This window comes from Pipistrellus kuhlii, unplaced genomic scaffold (genome assembly GCF_014108245.1).
Source record: "Pipistrellus kuhlii isolate mPipKuh1 unplaced genomic scaffold, mPipKuh1.p scaffold_m20_p_1, whole genome shotgun sequence".
In the NCBI taxonomy this organism is placed as follows: Eukaryota; Metazoa; Chordata; class Mammalia; order Chiroptera; family Vespertilionidae; genus Pipistrellus; species Pipistrellus kuhlii.
The window spans coordinates 40,432,188-40,453,481 of NW_023425404.1; the positions used below are offsets into that span (position 1 = coordinate 40,432,188).

Genomic DNA, 21,294 nt, shown 5'->3' on the forward strand with positions numbered 1-21,294 from the left:
TTAAGCAACATATAAAATTTTGTAAGGTATAATTTTTCTCATTTAAGATAAACATTAAATAGAAGTTTGAATATTTTTTCTTCAACATTCATCTTTGTCCATATAATTTTCTTGACAGCCCAAGAAGAACAACAAAATAGTTCTTCATCCACATATATTACAATTTGATGATGGAAGAAGGACAAAGAAACCAAACTAATAAATTTTTGTTATAGTTTTGGATCTAAGATATACCAAATCCTCACTTAAAAGACCTGACTACTATTTAAGATTAATTTTGTTATTTCTTTCACATAATAATAGCAATGATACCCATCGCTGATAAAACTTTTGGTGAACCAAGACGAATAGCAGTTACAAAATAATTTACAAACATTTAAATAAGATCACACATTCAAGAAAACGTTAATGTGTAAACTAGCTGGATGGTATCTAGATTAGTGCTTTGCAAAGTTCAATGTTCATATCAATTGACTAGAAATCTTGTTAAAATGCGCATTAAGAAGTATAAGGTCTTGCTCTAGCTGGGCTGTTCAGCTGGTTGGAGCATTGTCCCATGCACCAAAAAGGCTGCAGATACCTGTCAGGGCACGTACTTAGGTTACAGGTTCAATCACTGGTTGGGGTGCATATGGGAGGCATTTGATCTATGTTTCTCTTCTCTCTCTCTCAAATCAATAAAAACATAACCTTTGGTGAGGAAAAAGGGAAAAAAAATATAAGGCCTTGAGTAGAGCCTGAGGTTTTGCATTTTTAATACACAGGTGATATTGATACTACCAGTTCACAGACCACATTTTTAGTAGCAAAAACCTAGACAATTGGAAATAAAGATCTTTCATGTAGAGAGAGGACCAAGTCTAGAAAAGTGATGTTATACACTGCCTACCATCCTGAACCATATTAAAACACCAGAAGTTTCTAGGTTAACTATAAATTAGGAAGAAATACCATAGTTAACAACAACAAAACCTAAAGCAATTAGAGTAACAAAATATTTTTATTCTAGTTGCCCAGTGCATGAAATTTGTGCGGGGGAGGGGGGTGTCCCTCAGCCCGGCCTGCACCCTCTCCAATCTGGGACCCCTTAGAAGATGTCCAACTACTGGTTTAGGCCCAATCCCTGCAGCCTAAACTGGCAGTCGGACATCCCTCTCACAATCTGGGACTGCTGGCTCCTAACTGCTTGCCTGCCTGCTTTCCCAGTTGCCCCTAACTGCTTCTATCTGCTAGCCTGATCACCCCCAACTGCTCCCCTGCCAGTCTGATAGCCCCCAAATGCTCTCTCCTGCTGGCACCTGGAGAGTTTCTTAAGCGGAGGCACAGCTAATTCACCTAAATGTGTAATGTTGAATTAGGCCATCCAGAGTCCAGATACGTAAGTTAACTTCAAATAAACATTTTTTTGGGGGGTGTGTGAAAATTTAGGTCTCTGATATTGAGAGAGAAAAAAACTATTGCTTTAAAATAACGATGACTTATTTCAAATACTATAATGAAAGTATGAAGGAAAAAAACCCTTACATAAAATGGCTGCAAAAACGTTATTTTACTGTGAAGACAGTAATAACTGAAAATATTAGGTCTAGTAATAATTAATGTCGTTTCTAATACTTTTTTAAATCGAATTTATTTAAACAATACAACAAAATTTAATCAACAATATAGTTGCCGTTGTTTTCTACTACTTGTGCACAACGCTCAGGAAGCATTTTAATCCCTCTGTTGTAAAATTCTTGTGATTTTGATGCAAAAAATTCGGTCAATGCATTTTTGAGGCATTCTTCATTATTAAATTTTTTTCCAAGAAGAAAGTTTTGCAAAGAACGAAACAAATGGTAATCGGAAGGGGCAATATCAGGAGAATATGCAGGTTGAGGGAGAACTTCCCATTCCAACTGGTGCAGTTTTTCAGCAGTGATTCTTGCAGTATGCGGTCGTGCGTTATCGTGGTGAAGAATTACGCCCTTCTGATTAATCAGCGCGGGTTCTTTTTCTCTTAAAGCTTGGGCTAACCTTTCCAATTGGGCACTATACACTGCACTTGTAATGGTTTGGTTAGATGGTAAAAGTTCATAATGAAGAATTCCTTTAAAATTCCACCAAACACACAACATCACTTTTTTCGCATGCAAGTCAGGTTTTGGTTTGGGCTGCGGAGCCTCATTTTTGTCCAACCATTAAGGCCGCCTTTTCAAATTAACATACAGCACCCATTCTTCATCTCTGGTAACAATTTGCTCAAAAAACGGCAAACGGTTTTGACGAGAGAGGAGCAAACTGCAAATTGTGACTCTTTGATTACGGTTGTTGTCGGTCAACTCATGAGGAACCCATTTTCCAAACTTTTGGACTTTGCCAAGTGCACACAATTGATTGGAAATTGTTTTTTGTGAACAATTTAAAGTTGTCACAAGCTCTTCTTGTTGGGTAATTTGAGGATTTTGCACCAAAAGAGCTTGAAGAGCTTCTTGATCAAAATTGGACACACGGCCTCGACCACTCTTGTCATCTAACGAAAAATTTCCCTCGCGAAATTTCTCAAACCAAAGCTGGCATTTTCTGGCGCTAACTGCATCTTGACCAAGAGCACTACAGATGTTTTTTGCAGCCTCACTTGCTTTTCTTCCTAATTGGAACTTGTAAAGCATGCAGTGCCGAATATGCTCTTCATCCGCCATCTTCTTAGCCCTAGTTTTGCAACAAAAACCAAACCAAACACAAACTTTTTCAAGCAAAACTTGTTAATTGCACTTCACACGTTCTGTAGATACCACGTGTTTGAAGGTTATGTCAATACAAGTCAACGCCAAGCAAGATTTTAAACGAATGATTAAAAACGACATTAATTATTACTAGACCCGATAACAGGTTTCTTTTATACCACATCCTAAAAAAGGTAGCTGCTTTTTTATGTCTTAGGCCTAAACAAAGGCCTTAAAAGACCCTAACCCTGCCTTATGAAGATTTTAGATTAACACATTCGTCTTAAAAACTGTGAGGTGCCTAATTTTTAAAAAACAACCAGCCACACCCCCTTCCTCAACCATATTGTCACATCATCCAAGTTATACTTTGTAAACAGCCTTGATGTGCTAAACACGTGCAAAAAGTTCACAAAGTGGGTAAACTACTTTGCCTTGGAAGTATATATCTAGTAATCACTTAGTTACATTATTTTATTTTTGTGAAATGAGAACTGATCTACCAAACCTTTCAAACAGACCCACCAGACGATAAATATCACGTTTGATTCACAGACATTTGGGCATAAACACCTCACCAGGCGTCCTCAAACTTTTTAAAGTGGGGGCCAGATCACGGTCCCTCAGAGAGCTGGAGGGCCGGACTATATGAACTACTAATTCCTACTGTAACACCTCAGCTGCGCTCACTGCCCAAAAAACCTGGCGGGCCGGATCAGACTCCTCTGCGGGCCGCATGTGGCCCGCGGGCCGTAGTTTGAAGACGCCTGAATTACACCTTTGTGTTTAGTATCAGAAACCTTTCCTTGTGTGCATATGTTTGCTACAGACCTCTTGCTCTGGATTACATTTTGAAAACTGCCTATTACAGATGAAGCACCTTTCCAGGTACACTTCTCGAAATAGATGTAGTGATGCACACAAAGGTGTGTGCACACCTTTTCATGCACATATGTCCATATGATGCCTGAGCCGGGCTCCCAGAACATGCCCACAGCATGTGCATGACTGTGCACTGGGATCCCAGCATAAACACACCGTCCCCGAACATGTCGGCGCTCCACTGGCCTCCCCAGCAAGGTTTTTGTTGTTGTCTTTTTTGTTTCGTTTTGTTTTTGTTACTTTTAAAGTTTTATTGATTTATAAGACCTTTGCATATAAAAAAAATACTCCATAACACTATGCAGTATTAAATCACAATTACATTTTTTTTTTTTTGCCAATTAAAACTACCCAGAATATACATTTTTTTAAAGGAAAAAAAATTCTACAGAACTGAATTCTGAAATTACATTATGATTTAAATACTATGATAAAATAAATAATTCCTTAGATGTAGGGAGTGGCTATAGGAGTAAACCTGGGACTGACCTATTGGCAAAGCTGCAAACAAGTCCCAGCTTAGAGGCATTGACCTATGACACGCCCTAGATCCTTCCTGGGTAGCTAATGGGCTGAGGGAGGTGCAGCAAGTGCTGCCAAAACAAGTGAAACTCACAAGAACATTGTAACTATGTTGACCACTTCCTTATTTTTCTCCAACTATAAAATAAAGCCTCGCCTTGCTGGCTGGATCACTCTCTGTGGCCTCAGCCAGGCACAGGAGATTCACCAAGTCCCAGTTTATTCTCTTAGTCTTTTCCTTCATCCTTTTGTGGGCCTCAGGCTTACTGAACCCTTGGCTGTGCTGGCCCCGCACACTTACAACATTAACTCACTGCCCGGAGCTGCCAGACACTTCCAAATGCATAACCGCTGCACAAAGTGCAAATGGACACAATTCAACACTAAACACTTAGCTAAAGTGGCTGTGCCTCCACTTAAGAAACTCTCAAGTTTCTGGCACAAAAAGTTGGGCCGTTTTAACTTTTACTAGGAAACCAATTTCACAATCTATTTACTCTCTTCTGGCCATTGCTATTTAAAAAAAGGAGGAAGAGGAGGAAGAGGAAGAAGATGAAGATGAAGACGACGATGACGAGAAGAGAGAAGAGAGAAGAGACTGACGACCATGACGACGAGAAGAGAGAAGAGACGACGAGAAGAGAGGAGAAGAGAAACAAACATTCTTCTGCTATCAGAGCCTCAAAGAGTCAGCATCGCCTCTGCTTGAAGAAATCCACTCTTCTCCACTCTTCGGGCAGGTATTCCTGGTCCACAGGCTCGCTTTTCATGGGGTTGTATTTGCAGCCCTTGCCATAGCTCAGGCCCTTCAGGAGCTGGTTTGGCGCGTCCCTCGGGTGCAGCGGGACGGGGGCAGAGGCCCCTGGTGGCTCCGCACCAGGCTTTGACATTGTTGCAGGCACTGTTCACCTCAACAGACTCTGGGGCTCTAGCAAAATAGACTACAAACTGGGCCAGAAGCACCACACATTCGGGCATGCCTATGAAGTGACAGCCCTGGTAGGCGGCCACTGCTTGTAATGCAGATGGGTCTGCCAGACCTATGTCTTCACTGGCAAACCTCACCAGTCTCCTTGCCACACACAGTGGGGTCCTCTCCTCCTTCAAGCATGCGTGCCAGCCAGTAGAGGGAGGCGCTCAGGTCGAGCCTCGCATCGCCTTATGAGGAGCTGAGATGCAGTTGTAGTGCTCTTCTCCTGCTCGGTCATCTAACATGTGAGACTTCTGGAGGCCTCCCTTCCATCATTCTCAGCGATCAGAACTCTACTGGGAGAACAGGCTTTCCCACTCTTCTTACAAAACGTCTTCCCAGAGCTTAGCCTGGCCAGCACCATCAGCTGCAGTCCATTCAGTCCAATTTGGACTCCCCAGCATCGATACACCGGCTGCGGTGCAGACCTCTCCGCCCGCACCAGGCCTGGGGCCTGCGACCACACGGCCCATACCCACCCGAGCCAAGCGGGGTGGGGGCGGGGCAGCCAGTGCCAGGAGGCACCTCAGAATGCCAGTGGGTGTTTATTTTCACTTTTTAAATTTTTGTTTTAGGGCCAAAGCCTATGATTTTTAATTAAAACTAAAAAACTGTCACGGACAGGAATGACAGAGGACCCATCCTAGGTGGACGGGATCCTGGGGTTGGGGAGTGGAGAACATTGACACAGTTATCAGAATTCATACGGGGTCTGTGAATTGAACCTTAACACCATTTGAACGGAGATTTCCTCACGTGGTCAGGTGGAAAATTGCTATGTAGGTGTGTCTGCTTCTGGGAAATACACAGGGGAGTATCTGGGCATCCTGTCACGTGTAGAGCATGCTCTCAAACAGCTCAGAAAAAGACTGGGGGAAATGGGTACATATGTGTATAAATGCACACACTCACACCCAGTGTAGCCTTGCTACTTTTTATTCCACCTTTGTGCACCCGCCTACTTGCTAAGATCTGTAACTCCAGAGTCAAGGCTGCAGCGCCTCCTTGGCCACTGGGCCCCAGTGAGGGTGCAGGAACCCTGAAGACAGACCCGCGGGAACAGTCCCAGCTGAGGTCAAACAGGTGCCACTGTTTTCTTGTTTCCGCTCCTGTGTGTGAACTGGGGTCTATTTCGCAGCAGGTTCCGCTGGGGCTTTGGCATTTCTGTGCTTCCTGGTGGCATCTGGCTGTGTGGGATGGCCAAGCTGGTGATCCAGGGGCTGCCAGTTCCCTGAGCCCGACAAGACTGTGCGGTAAAATACGGAGAAAAGATCGCGTCGTAAGTAAGTTCAAGCTGCCCCGTTTCAACCTGAAGGAATCAACAGCACCCATCGCATACGGTATCCTTTCAACGGAAACACAGGGTGTGCTGCCCCGAGCACGCACAGTGCCGGCTCACCCGGCCCACAGCCCAGCAGCCATGGCCACGTGCGGGTGACATAGTGAAGTCATGCGGCTGAGGCGACACCCGAGGTGAGTCCAGCTGCCTTGACCACGTCCGTGCCCACGTCCAGGCCTCCGCCCCACAGTGAAGCCTGGGGTCGGGCACGGACAGGCGGCTCGGGGAACTCGGCAAAGCCACATCAGGACCGCCGCAGTTACTCTATGCACTTTTAAACCATCCATGTTCTTCCAGAAAGGAGGGCTTTTTCTTCCTCTCTGGACGGCTCCCGCCCCCCGGCGGAGCCTGAAGACCTGGGAACTACCTGGCACCCCAGCCTCACTGACCCCACAGGCCACTGCCCTAACAGCTCCGCACCTCTGCAGCACTCCTTGCAGCCTGCCGCGCCGTCCAGCGTGGTCCGTCCATCCACATGGCCCGAGGCCGCTAGGCGACACGTGCTCGGACCACTCCCACCCGGACTCCGCTTTCCCGCACCTGGTGCTGGGCCCAGTGCACCTGCGCAGAGCTGCGCCTCAGTGACTGCACTTCGAGAAGCTGCCCTTTATTTATTTTTTTTTATTTATATTTTATTTTATTTCTTTATTGATTCAGGTATCACATATTTGTCCTCAAAACCCCATTCCAATCCCCCACCCCTCCCCACTCATGCCCCCACCCCCTGATTGTCCTTGACCACTGGATAGGCTCATATGTATGCACATAAGTCCTTTGGTTGATCTCTCCCTTTTATTTTTAAAGGACCGCACAGCACACACCCAGCCCCCAGTGCCGCTCCAGCCTGGGTAAGGGGCTGCCAGCAGTTTTCAGGCTGGCAGCACCCCCAATTGGGGTGGGGGCCTCCTCTGGGGCACTGGGCTGACCTGGGCTAGGGATCACTGGTGGTTTGAAGGCAGGCCACGCCCCCAATCCAGGCGGGGTCCCCTCATGGTGACTGGCATCCTTCTGGTCATTTAGGTCATGAGGGCCCTAGGTATTATTAGTATAGACCAGTGTTCCGCAAAATCATTAGTCAACAAAGTGGCAAACCACAGCTCGCGAGCCATGTCGCAGTTTGCCAACCACTGGTATAGACTAGAGGCCCGGTGCATGAAATGTGTGCATGGAGGGGGGTTCCTCAGCTCGGCCTGCACCCTCTCCAATCTGGGACCCCTCGGGGGATGTCCAACTGCCAGCAGTCAGACATCCCTCTAGCAACCTGGGATGACTGGCTCCTAACCACTCGCCTGCCTGCCTGCCTGATTGCCCCTAACCCTTCTCTCTGCCTACTTGCCTGATCACCCCTAATCCCTCTGCCTGCTGGCCTGATCACCCCTACCCTTGCCCCTGCTGCTGATCTGATTGCTGCTAACTGCCTCTGCCTGATTGCCTGATCGCCCCTAACTGCCCTCCCCTGCTGGCCTGATCTTGCCCCCAACTGCCCTCCCCTGCAGACTTGATCACCCCTAACTGCCTCTGCCTTGGTCCCCACTACCATGGCTTTGTTCAGAAAGAAGTCAGACATCTGGAAGATGGTCGATCAACCCAGACTAATTCGCATATTACCCTTTTATTAGTACAGATTATATAAGATAGGATTGCTTAAATGGGGGGTGGGGGAGCTTTTTCAGCAGGAGGAGATGCTCTGGGCAGACAAAAATACATAATCCCTTTATCTGGACTGATAGCCAACCATATGCACTATACTGCCAAACTGGTCATTAAAAATTGAACCGCTTTCTTACACCTTACACCAAACAGTTGTTGCCCTTAAAACCCCTCCTCAGCCCCCACATTAGGTTCTGCCTTTGCAGTTCACCCAGATTAGGTTCTGATTGGTCAGTTTCTATGCCAATGTCAAAAGCTTCACCTTCTAGGTAGCCATTTGCTCCTCACAATTCACCTAGATTTGGTTCTGATTGGTCGGTTTCTATGCCAGAAAGCATCTCCAGGCCTGATCATAGAGGCGGGGCTGATCAGCAGCCGCCCCAGGCTGCTGGAAAGTGGGCTGAACTGCTGACCTTTGGGAGAGAGAAGCTTGGCTGCTGGCGAGGCCTGGAGAGAGAAACAGAGTCTAATCACCCTGCTTTTCTCTCCAGGCCTTGACAGCAGCCACTGCCGCTGCTGATCAGCCCCACCTCTCTCTCTCTCTCCGAAAGGTCAGCTATTGAGCCCACTCACCTGCTGCGCCTGCAGCCTGGGGTTCTGTTGAGCTTTCGGTCATTTTGGATGCTTCAACCCTGCCTCTTTATAGATATAGATATGTAGATATATACTCATCCATGTGCCCCAGCTTTAATGAGAAAAAGAATGGGTTAATTGATCCACCATTTAAATAGCCAACTATTTTTTTCATATTAAATTTTATTAAGTTTCAAATAGAAAACATTCCAAAAAGAGAAAAGTTATACATAATACCTATATTCTAGATTCAAATTAACAAAGAAAACACTATCATTCTATTTCTTTTAAAGTCAGACATATCAAGACCAATTCTTTTCCAAAGAGAGCAGAATTAAGTCTGCTGGGTAAGTAAACTATTTGCCAAACAGCTTAAACAGCCAACTCTTTAAGTACCACATAGAGTTAGGCAAGGAGAGCACAGATGCCCATAGCAGAAAAGACAAAAGAATGCCACAACATAATACAATATAACAGAACAGCATGGAACGAAGCAAAATAATGCAGTGACCAGTTAGATTATTAAAGGGGAAGGTGACTGACCTGAGGAAGGAGTTGGAATGAGGAGAAAGGAACAAAAACCAGGCAAGCAATGTTACAATGGAGCCTAAGTAGATCACTAAGCTATACTGATCAATGGATGCTATTTCAATTTTAGAAAATAAAGGAAGTAAAACAGTGAAATCATTAAATACAGAGCTATTGTGGTGCGTATTTTAAATTGATAGAGCATGGCTGTGCTAATAAAAGTAGTCAAACCTGACTTCCTGGGGCTCTTAATTAAGATCCTGAATTCTGTACAATGGTTTTCCATGAAAATAACCATTAATGAATATGAGATTTTTATGTTTATGTTTATACATAAACACTAGATTATGAAGGGAAGAGCAATACTACCAGAACCAGCTATCATAGTAGCTTGTTAGCCATAATATGCTACTAACCTCAAAAAATTCCAAATACACCCTAAAAACTACTTATAATAAAAACTGTCTTACAATAAAAATGGACAGCACTCAAAAGATTAGTAACTCATAATATCAGTTGATACATAGATCACAAGACTGTTCAATTTTAACTTAAAATCTATCTAAATTACAACTTAATTTGCAAATATTAAACACCTATGAATACACAGTACTTCATAAAAGCTTTTGATATTATTAAATGTATTATACATAATGCATTTCATACTTTTCTTTATGCTCATTTCCTGGTACAGAACTTAGAAACATCAATCCCTGCTACAATATGACAATAGACTTGAAATAATCAATCAGAGCTGCTACCATTTTTAAACTAATTTAAACTGCACATAATCAATCAAATCTTTTGTCCTATCAAAACCAAACCAAAGCACCCTAGTCTTTCTACATAATAGTTTCTCCTCAGGTTTGTCTCCTCAAAAATACAAAAACTTTTTCCTTTGGTTAATATTTTAAATAGTTCATTTAAAAACGATATTCCACCTAAACAGTAAATAAGGTGTAATCACCAGATAACTTTCCAAATTGAGAACAGACTCATGGTTTTTCTAATCTACATTGAGATTTCTTTATATGAAAACCACTGCCCATTTTAAAAAATTCTTTCCAATTATTTTCAGTAGTTGAAAAGTGTGGTGGGAAAGGCTCTTTCAGTAAAGATTTACTTTCTCAGAAAAGCTTTACTTGACCCTAGCACAGGACCAAATTGGGTGAAGTCATTCTGAGCTCTCACAGCAGCAAGTATTTCCATCATATCATTGCTCACACTTATTGAAATTACCTAATTTCCCATTTAAATGCACCATAATTATCTGTTATAATTGCACAGTACAGTGTAGTGGATAAATGTGGAATTTTTGAAGCCAGACTGGCACATGTGAATTCCATCTTTACCATACATTAGTTATGCGACTTGGGACAACATAATCTTTCTTGCCTATTTCCTTAAATGTAAATTTAGGGGTAATAATAACATCATCATTTCACAAGTTGTTATTAAGCATTAAATGAGGAAATATATGTAGTAATTGAAAAAGTGCCTGGCACATAGTAAATGCTAGCAATTATTAGTATTATCTCAGAGATTGCTATGTCTTACAAATTCTAAAGACAAGGAGTGTGTCTGTTTCTTCGCAAGAACATTCTCAGAACAATGGCTGGCGCATACAGAGCAGGTGCTCAATAAATGATGGATATGAGTTTTCAGCTGTTAAATCTTTAAAATACTGAAAGGCTTCAGATATTATAAACATGCAATCAGTTTTTCCATAGAACACCCAATAACTAGCAGAAAGAAGACTGATAAGTTACTAGCTTTTCTAACCAGACTGAATAAGTAACCACAGAATTTTCATATTCAAAGAATCTCAACTATTCAAATCCTATAGCTTCTAAGTGGTCAAAGCCAGTAGAATCAGACAAAAAGCATAAGCTACCAGAAATCTCTGGATCAAGCCTAAATATAAATGAATGGTCACACCTCAAACAGCAGTAAAATAAAAATAAAAATAAATAGAAGTAACATATTAAGTTTAAAAGAGAAAAAAGTCGCCGAAACCGGTTTGGCTCAATGGATAGAGTGTCGGCTTGGGGACTGAAAGGTCCCAGGTTTGATTCCGGTCAAGGGCATGTACCTTGGTTGCAGGCATATCCCCAGTAGGGGGTGTACAAGAGGCAGCTGATCGATGACTCTCTCTCAGCGATGTTTCTAACTCTCTATCTCTCTCCCTTCCTCTCTGTACAAAAATCAATAAAATATATTAAAAAATAAAATAAAATAAAAAAATGAAAGAGAAAAAAGTCCTTGTTACACTTCATTATTTACTCTTATGATAAATTACCAAAATAAATGTTTAGATAAGTAAGGTTACACTTTTTAAACAAATCCTTGAATGAGATGGTCTCTCAATTAAATACACCTATAAAAAAGACAAGTGGGTTGACTTGATGTCAACAGTCCATTACCTGAAAGCCGGGTCTGTGTTTACTAGTATATCACTCAGTACTTTTTCACTGGTGACAAGCACATTAATGAGCACACAGTATAGACTAATAAGCATGTTAACTTAATAAATTCATGAACAATGTTCACTGTTGACGAATCAAGTCTACATCAGAAAAAGCTACCTAATATTCAATATGTTAAGGTTCTGTTATCTTTTAAGAGGTCAGTTGTTAACACATAATCAATTTTCTTGACAGAGAAATGGATTGTCATCCAGATCTATAAATTCCTAAACAGCAAGAATGTTTTAATTCCTCTTTATGGTCCCCAAAGAGATCAGCACAGAACTTATGCATTAATTAAGTGCCTTTTTTTAAGGATGAATAGCTTTTTCAGGTAGCTTTTTACTTATGAATGCTAAGTAGTTTAATATAATTACGATAATTCCAGACTGAAGAGTGGGTCTTGAATTATCATGGGTGGGAGGAAAGACAGAATCAAAATCTTTTAGAGGGGGAAAGGATTCTCATAAAATATGATGAATATGTGAAATACTGCTTAGCACAAGGGCATGAAATGCTTCTGAACATGATATCCCAGATAATCATTTTAAAAAGTTCACATGGGTTCAGTACTAAGTTGAATTCATCCATGTTCACAAATATATCCATGTAACTGCTAATGCCATCTGTTAGAAGCTATCCGAGTGCCTACTCAATAAATTGACTGATATAAACATGCCAGCACTGTGTAAAAGTTTAATGTGTCATACCAGTTAATTTCAATTATATACAGATATTATATTTTCCTCATCTCACAGTTGAGGAAATTTTGTCTTTTTAAATAACTTTCCCAAAGTCAGAAAGTAATAGAAAAGTGACTTTAACTTGGAATTGTGACAGCAGATGACTTAATGTTAGCCACTAATTTTTTTGATCTCCAGCACCAAGAAATCTGTCAATAGAGTATATACTTAAATAGAGAATAATTTCCATTACACCAGCCATTTTCAATGTCTCAGAACCCCTTTGGTCACAGGGCTTCTTGTATAAAAAATACTTTGTCTTGCCCTACAGTTTGGCTCAGGGGGTAGATAGTTGGTCTACAGCCTGAAGGGTCATGGGTTTGATTCTTGTCAAGGGCACATAATTCAGTTGCAGGCTCAATCCCCGGTCCCGACTGGGGCACATGTGGGAGGCAACAAATTGACAAATCTATTTCAAATCAATGTTTCTCTATCTCTCCCCCTCCCACTCACTCTAAAAATCAATAGGAGCCGAAACCGGTTTGGCTCAATGGATAGAGCGTCGGCTTGGGAACTGAAGGACCCGGGTTCGATTCCGGTCAAGGACATGTACCTTGGTTGCGGGCATATCCCCAGTAGGGGGTGTGCAAGAGGCAGCTGATCGATGACACTCTCTCATCGATGTTTCTAACTCTCTATCTCTCTCCCTTCCTCTCTGTACAAAATTAATAAAATATATATATTTTTTAAAATCAATAGGAGGGAATATGCTAATTGACTGCCCACCCTTAAAGATGGCAGTGCCCACAGCCAATAAGGAGAGAATATGCTAATTGGCTGCCACACCTTCAGAGGTGGCGGCGCCAAAAACCACAAGATGATGGCACCCAATCCCCTCTGCCCCACCAGGCGGCAGGCGTGAAGCAAGGCCAGGTCCACCCCTAGGCGAATCCAGCCACTCCAAACACCTGCCTCCGGAGTACCCCAGTCTCCTCAGCTCCCCAGCCCCCCAGGAACAGCCCAAGGTGCAGGCAAGCTTCGGATAGAGACTGCCCAGCCACCCAGGGCTGCCCGAGGCTCAGGTAACCAGGACTGGCTGAGGCTTGTGCTACTGGCAGTGGCAGCAGCAGAGGTGTGATGAGGCATCACCATCCCATCACCGGGTTGGGCCCCCCTCCCCCTCCTGAGGGCTCCCAGACTGTGAGAGGGGGAAGGCCGGGCTGAGGAACCCCCACTCCAATGCATGAATTTTCATGCACCGGGCCTCTAATCCTATATATAATAAAGATGCAATGTGCAAATGGTCATTACGCAGAGAAGCATAACAACCGACTGCAAAATGACCAAATCATGGATCAGCAGGAGGGAGAGGCAGTGAGCTACAAGCAGGAGGCAGAGAGCTACAGGAGGCTGCAGAGCATCAACCTATGAGGGGGAAGAGGAGGGAAGGAGGAGCTACAGGAAGGTGGGACAGCGGGCGGAGAGCTACTAGTGAGCTACTGGTGCACGGATTTGTGCACAGAGCTCTAGTCTTACTATATTAAAGAACATATTTTTTCCTTTTTGATTACAAAATATCAGTGGATAAATATTTGAGGATAGTTGGAGTAAGGAAAGCAATTGCTCAATAGCAAATAGGGTATCAAAATTCCCAGGATCTCTTGAATAAGCCAATACTTCCAGCCAGGGGAAGGAAGGCCTACTCTTGCACGAATTTCATACATCAGGCCTCTAGTCCTATATAAATAAAAGCCTAATATGCTAAGTGTCTGGTAGTCTGTTCAACCAATCAAAGGGTAATATGCTAATAATATGCTAAGGCCGCTCAACTGCTTCTATGACATGCACTGACCACCAGGAAGCAGAGAGTAGAAGAGTTGACCAGTTGCTATGACATGCACTGACCACGAGAGAGTCAGGCAGTCGACCTGCAGACCAATAGTTTTGATGTGAACTGACCACCAGAGGGCAGACACTCTGACCCAGTAAGTTAGCTTTCTGCTGGGGTCTGGCCTATTGGTACTGAGCAACACAGAAGGAACATGCCCTGGAGCACTCCTGCAGTCCCTCCTCGGCTGCCAATCTCCCACATACCTCCCCAGTTCCGATTGTGCACAGTGGGGTCCTTTGGCCTGGCCTGCACCCTCTCACAATCCAGGACCCCTTGGGCCCAATCCTGCAGGCCAGGTTGAGGGACCACATTGGTGCACAAATTCATGTACTGAGACTCTAGAACTAAAAATGCCTATTAGAAAAGATGAAATGTCTCAAATCAATGACCTTAAGAAATTAGAAAACAAAGAGCAAATTAACTCAAAGTAAAGGTAAAAGTAGAAGTCAAACATGTTGAAAAAAAGAAAAGGCCAATGAAACAAAATATTAGTTATTTGAGAATATCAATAAAAGATAAGCCTTTAACCATACTAATTGAGAAAAAGAAAGGAAACAATTCATCAATATCAGGAATGAGGTTGGTATTGTAACTACAGATCCTACAAACATTGTGCCAGGTAGATTCTATTGTAAAAGGCCCAGGGGTGACTGTTTTCTGGTATTCACACCCCTACATAAACCATTCCTCTTGAGTGTGAGCTGCAAGGAGGCCTGTTGTGGCTACTGGCTAAGGAGAGGAAGCTGGGCATTGCTAAGTGATGGGGACATCATTACCTGGCGCCCACGGCCACCATTTTCAGGCTGGGCTGTGAGCCACATTTTGCGACATGGGATTTCAGCAGCATGGGCTGCAATTTGGTGAGCTGTCACTCCAAGGTGGTGATGGGACCTGTGTCCCACTTGGGGGAAGCAAAGCCAAGTGTCGCTTTGTGGCACCAAGTCTGCAGTGCCAGTGCACATCACGGCAGCTCCTGCGTTGAGTGTCTTCCCAGGGTGGTCAGTGCATGGCATAGAGACCAGTCGAACAGTTGAACACTTAAAATATTAGCCTTTTACATGGGGAGATGTACAGTAATCCAGTATGGTCTTGGTGTGATGATTAAAAAACAACAACAATGGAACAGAATAGAGTAAAAAATTGATCTTTTCATATATGTCAATTTATTTTCAGAGATAACTAGGTAATTCAATAAGAAAAAAATAATCTCTTAAACAACAGATATCAATAAAACAAGACCCTTACTTCACACCTTATTAAAAAATGAACTGTAACGAAGCACAGATCTAAATAAATAGTTAAATGTATAAGTTGTTTAGTCAAACTTATTTCAAAAGGGTTACAAAAGGATGGGAAAATATGTGAGAAGTATGTTGCATTCCTTTCTTAAAGGTTTATAACTTACAATAATATTAAAAACAAAAATCTAACACGAATAAAAATATTTAATTTTAACTTAATAATACATAAATATGGTGGACCACAGAACTGTGAATTTACAAATTGTTTATTAATATCCTATTAAACACAGTTTGAGAAACTATAATCTTATTCAATCTTTTTTTGTTTTGTTTTACATGTTAGGAACTAATGTGCAGAATACGCAATTAATTTGACCAAGTTTGCTTGTCTAATGGAAGAAATTCACTTGTCTCCAGGCTTAAGTTTTCTGTTTTTTTGTATTACAAAACAGATAATCATTTTCACTTGGTATGCCTTTGAGGTTTCATAATCAAGTACTGCTTTAATTTTTGTGCTTCTACTCTCCCTGGGCCATCATTATTAGAACTTTTATCATTCTATAGTATAATAATCTGGTTTTCCCATAAGAAAGAGTACTATTTTAGCCCAGGGTATGTGAACTAATCATTTTTGTTTTGTCCAACTAATTCCAGAGACAGAAAATAGTAAAATCTCAGTAAATGCTTCATGAATGAAAGAAGTGGGGGAAAAATGGAAGATCCCACAAACTAGAGTACAGAAGTTTAAAATAAGACTTAAGATTAAAAAGGGAAGAAAGATACTGAGGAAAAATGATCTAAAGATGTAAGGTAGAGTGAGTGGCAAATCAAGTACAGTATTTACAAAGTACAATCTCAGAAAAGTATGAACTCAATGAGATGTAATGTATCATCAATGCAGAGAAGATATTTGGTTCAGGATAGCTGATACTTTATTGTTTAATCACTAAATAATTTCCTAAACACCAAGAATACGTTCTGTTCCATGCAAAATGTACCACATCCAAATAACTACCGTATTTTTCAGACCATAAGACGCTCTGGACCATAAGACGCACCAGTTTTGAGAGAAGGGAAATGAAGAAAAAAAGATTCTGAAACAAATAGTGTCCTAAAATATTTTCTGTGCATTAAAACCCAACATCACAGTCATAAACACATGTAATCAACCCTGTAAAGTAAACAGCAGCATTTAGAACCATTTTAGAGCCGGGCAAGCACAGAGACCACACAGAGCCGGGCAAGTAAAAAAACTTTTTTTTTAAAGTATATGTGTAGGCTATATTTGGACCATAAGACGCAGGGACTTTTCCCCCCCACTTCTGGGGGGAAAAAAGTGTGTCTTATGGTCCGAAAAATACGGTACTTCATTTGATAGCACAAAAGATTAAACATCAGTTCAATATAATAAAGAAAAACCTTCTTAGCTTATTTTCAGAAAATGTTAGAATAAATGACAACAAAAATATATCACAAGAGGAACTAAAATTAATTGATTATGCTATGTCTGATCACATAATCAATCTGTAGATACCCTTTAAAATTTTTTTGAGAAACTAAAGCCTCTTCTTTTTGAATTTACATTCCTAAGAATATGGACTACATACTTTTCCCCACAATAATCTCCAAATTCCAAGATCTGTGAGATAGTAAACTTTTCCAACAGTTTCAAATTTGTAAACATAATTTTTCCCCCCTGATTTATAGAACCTACTGGTGAGTATTTAAAAACTAGAATAGGTCCCTCATTTTGTTCTGGACATACTCCAGCTTCCTTCCTAAGGAGCATACAAGATTATAAAACTCCTAACATGGTTTTGCATCAGAAGAAATCTGTATACTTTTTATAAAATTGGATGTAAAAAGAGAAACACCTATACACTACTTAAACTCCAGATATTACACTACATATTTTATAGAACTTCCTCTATTTAATTCTTATACGTTTTTATGAGATCAACCTCTTTACAGATGAGAAAACTAAACTCAAATTAAGTATTTTATCTTTTCCAAGGTCAAATATATTGGTAAAACCAAGAAGCAAACTTTCCTGATTTAGTCCATGGCTTTATTTATTTATTTATTTATTTTACATATAAAAGTGAATATTTTTATAAGAAATAAAGATAGTCCCATCATGTTACAACTTCTAGAGTATCTATCTTTATTTTTTTTAATATATTTTATTGATTTTGTACAGAGAGGAAGGGAGAGAGATAGAGTTAGAAACATTGATGAGAGAGAGTCATCTATCAGTTGCCTCTTGCATACCCCCCGCTGGGGATATGCCTGCAACCAAGGTACATGCCCTTGACCGGAATCGAACCCGGGTCCCTTCAGTCCCCAAGCCGACGGTCTCGGCTACAGTATCTATCTTTAAAGTCCTTGATAAGTAGAAATATCAAGGGGTCTCTTTTATACTTCAGCAAATGTAATATGATAGAAAGAAACAATAAATTAGAGTCATATTAGTCTTAGATATTTAATATCTGTTGTTTTTTTTTACATTCTCTGAGCCTCAATTTCCTTGACTTCTAAAATGTACAGAATTTTTCCTAGAAGAAAACAAAGGCTAGTAAAATCTTGGACATTTCTCAAAGCAATATTTATTTTATACATCTCCTCAGGCAAGGGAAACAAAAGAAAAAATAAACAAATGGGACTACACTAAACTCAAAAGTTTCTGCATAGCAAAGGAAACTATCAACAGAATGAAAAGACAACCTACTGAATGGGAGGAACATATTCACCAATACATCTGATACGAGATTAAAATCCAAAATTTATAAAGAGCTTATAAAACTCAACACCAAAAACAAACAATCCAATTTAAAAATGGGCAAAAGACCTAAATAGACACTTCTCCAAAAAGAACATACAGATTTCTAATATACATATGAAAAGAATTAAAAATGGAACTGCCCTATAACCCAGCAATTTCACTTCTGGGAATTTATCTGAAGAAACCTGAAATACTAACTCGAAAGGATATATGAACCCATATGTTCATTACAGCATTATTTAGAATAGCCAACATGTGGAAGCAACCCATGTCCATCAGTAGACATGTAAATGTACCATAAAATAGGTATGGTACGTTTACACAATGAATATTACTCGGCTGCAAACAAGAAGAAAATTTCACCCTTTGTGACTGCATGGATGGACCTGCTATGCTAAGTGAAATAAGCCAGTCAGAGAAAGAAACATACATGATTTCATTCATATGCAGAATCTAATGAACTAAACAAATAAGCAAAATAGGAACAGACTCATAGAGAGTAAGTAGACAACTCTGGGGGGGGGGGTACTGTGGTAGGGGTAGGTTTGCAGTAAAAGAAATAAAAGAGAAAGAACTCATGGACAGGAATAACAGTGTGCTGACTACAGGGTGGGAGGCAGTAAGGGAGTGGGTAGAAGCAGAAGAGGGATAAATGGTGATAGAAAAACAAAATAATAAAATAAAGGGGGAAATGTATACGATTTTTAAAATGACTTCTTGGTGAGTTGGTATGAAACTTAGAATAGGCATCACGTGAAAGGTCTTAAACTATATTATGACAAATGCTGGCAATGATTATTGTTATTAATAAAAATAGGCTAAACAAGCCTAAAAATGTATTCAGCCAGACTCCATCTTCAATTATTTCTTGTTTATAGGAAATAATTAAAAAGCTATCTGAAACTAGGACCTCAACATTTACAAAAAGGGACACAAAAGAGATTTTAAAAGACTAATGTGTTTTAATTTCTACTTATTAACTTTAAAGACTAAACAATGAGAAGAAAAAAAGAGACTTGCAAAGATCAATCCTGATAAACATGCTATTTCATAGGTGTACAAGTGAAACTCACAGTGAGGTGGAAAGGATCTTTCCAGAAAATCTATATTAGAGCATCTCAACTGACATTGTACCTAGAATGGCTATACTGAAAAAAATAGGTTTGACTGGCTCAAAATGGAACCACTGACAATCTGATAGGTGTATGATTTGAAGGAGCGTATATAATTTTTAACCCAATTATTTTGTTACCCAAGAATATTAAGATTACAATATATAGTCAGGTGTTGTTTTGAATGCAACCAATTGTAACAAACATTTCTCTCGTGGGTTTACTTAACCCTAACTTTAAAATACACCCTTTTCTTACCCATAGTTTTCTTCACATTCAGAACATTCAGAAGGAGCAGTTATATAACAAAACAGAGATTAATGGGAACATAGATGCAATATATAGAAAACACTTACTTTAATTCTCTGTCCCTCTTGTCTTGCTTTGCTATTTAACTGCTTCATCTCGTGTTTTGTACCTGAGATCAAGAGGCATAAAATACTATTTCAAAATCTGTATCTCCTTTCTAATTATTGCATTTGAACTCCTAGATCCTACACCATTTTCTTCTTCAAAATAAAAATAGCAAACCATAAACAATCTAGAGAAAGGAAATATCTTCTCTAAAGGAGAGTTAACACTAAACTTTAGTACCCATCAATGCTAATGGAGGTTAGGAAGAAAAATTATTTTATTTAATTTTTATTAACACAGCTAGATTTTCCCATTTATAAGGAAAACCATCAAAATCAGATAACCTAGTAGTTGTATAACACAACCATAGCTAACTTGTCAAAGCCTAAATAAAACACATGAAGTTTAGATCGGGAGTCATTACTCTGGGGCAGTGAGTCTCTATGATTTTTATCTCCCATAGTCACCAAGTGTGTCAATGCTTTTTCCCCCTTTGTGACATCTCTCTTCTTTCCATTACTGTAATCTTGATCTCTCCATCCTAATACAAATTTTATATCATCACAAATGAGCCAGATGAACTAACATTTTACCAGATCATTTTTTTTCTTGTCACCCTTTTACATTGGTTCCATCCTTCATACTTCAACATATTGATCTTTATAAAGCACTTTGTGTCATGACCTGTATAAAAGTCTAATTTTAACTGGCTCTCTACTTCCCAAAGATAGACTATATTTCTTCTACAGAAAGGTTGCCTGCCTTACCACACTGTTTACCTACAAAGCAAGAGGATTTACTATTTACTGAACTTCGTGATTTAGAAGCATTTGTACTTGTGGTTCCATCATTCCACATTTCCAGAAAGTTATCTTCATTTTTAACTTTATTCCTACAAATGCTATCTGTCCTATAATATACTTCTCAAATAATTCCTCTTCTATTAGGTCTTTCCTGACCATCCAATGTAATCTCTCCCACTTCTGTAATCCCATGTTTACCAATGAGATTAATTTTATAATTATTTGCTGCCTTAAAAGAGTTAAGGTTTTATAATTTATTTAATTCTTTAGGCAAATATGACTTGTATTTCTAACCATAATTCCTGAACTCTAAAATATACATTTATTCATGTTTTACATTTGAGAAATTGAGTGATTTTAAAATATCAGCAAATTAAAACTCAGCACCACAGTAAGCCACAAGCTACTTAAAAGCAGGCAGACAACCTTATTATCCTTATTTACAATGGTGGTTCCCACTGTTCTGCTGGAAGAAGAAACCACAGGTCCTCTCTACACTTGGATATTCATTCCGAAGGCCTCTACCTTAAAATGTTAATGAACTACATGCCAGGTTCTCCCAAAATTCAAGCCAGTCCAACCCTTTCTGGGATCAAAATGACCTCTGTGTATTTTTACAGAGAGCATGTGAGGGGAACTAAGGCTCTATTATCCCACCTCCAGCTCGCTATTTGTCAAACTATAGAATGGCTCCTAGTCTACCCTTCCACATGAATGAGAAGATGCTAAATACCTGCTAAAAATGGAGAGAGCACTAAGCAAAATTATATATTCCTTTAGCCATATCTGGTAAA

General features: G+C 40.3%; 1 protein-coding gene across 6 annotated transcripts in view; it reads right to left on the reverse strand.

The window, feature by feature from the left end:
• The window catches only part of TCF12 (transcription factor 12), a 307,685-nt gene that overhangs the window by 168,010 nt on the left and 118,381 nt on the right, over nucleotides 1–21,294 (reverse strand). Inside the window, exon 3 of one of the 6 annotated variants that reach the window (XM_045582232.1) lies at nucleotides 19,700–19,761. The exons of the other annotated variants lie outside the window; for them this stretch is intronic. Coding sequence (XP_045438188.1) covers nucleotides 19,700–19,747 — 48 coding nt within the window. The 5' untranslated portion in view covers nucleotides 19,748–19,761. The remainder of the gene's footprint in view (nucleotides 1–19,699; nucleotides 19,762–21,294) is intronic. 6 annotated transcript variants of the gene reach the window in all.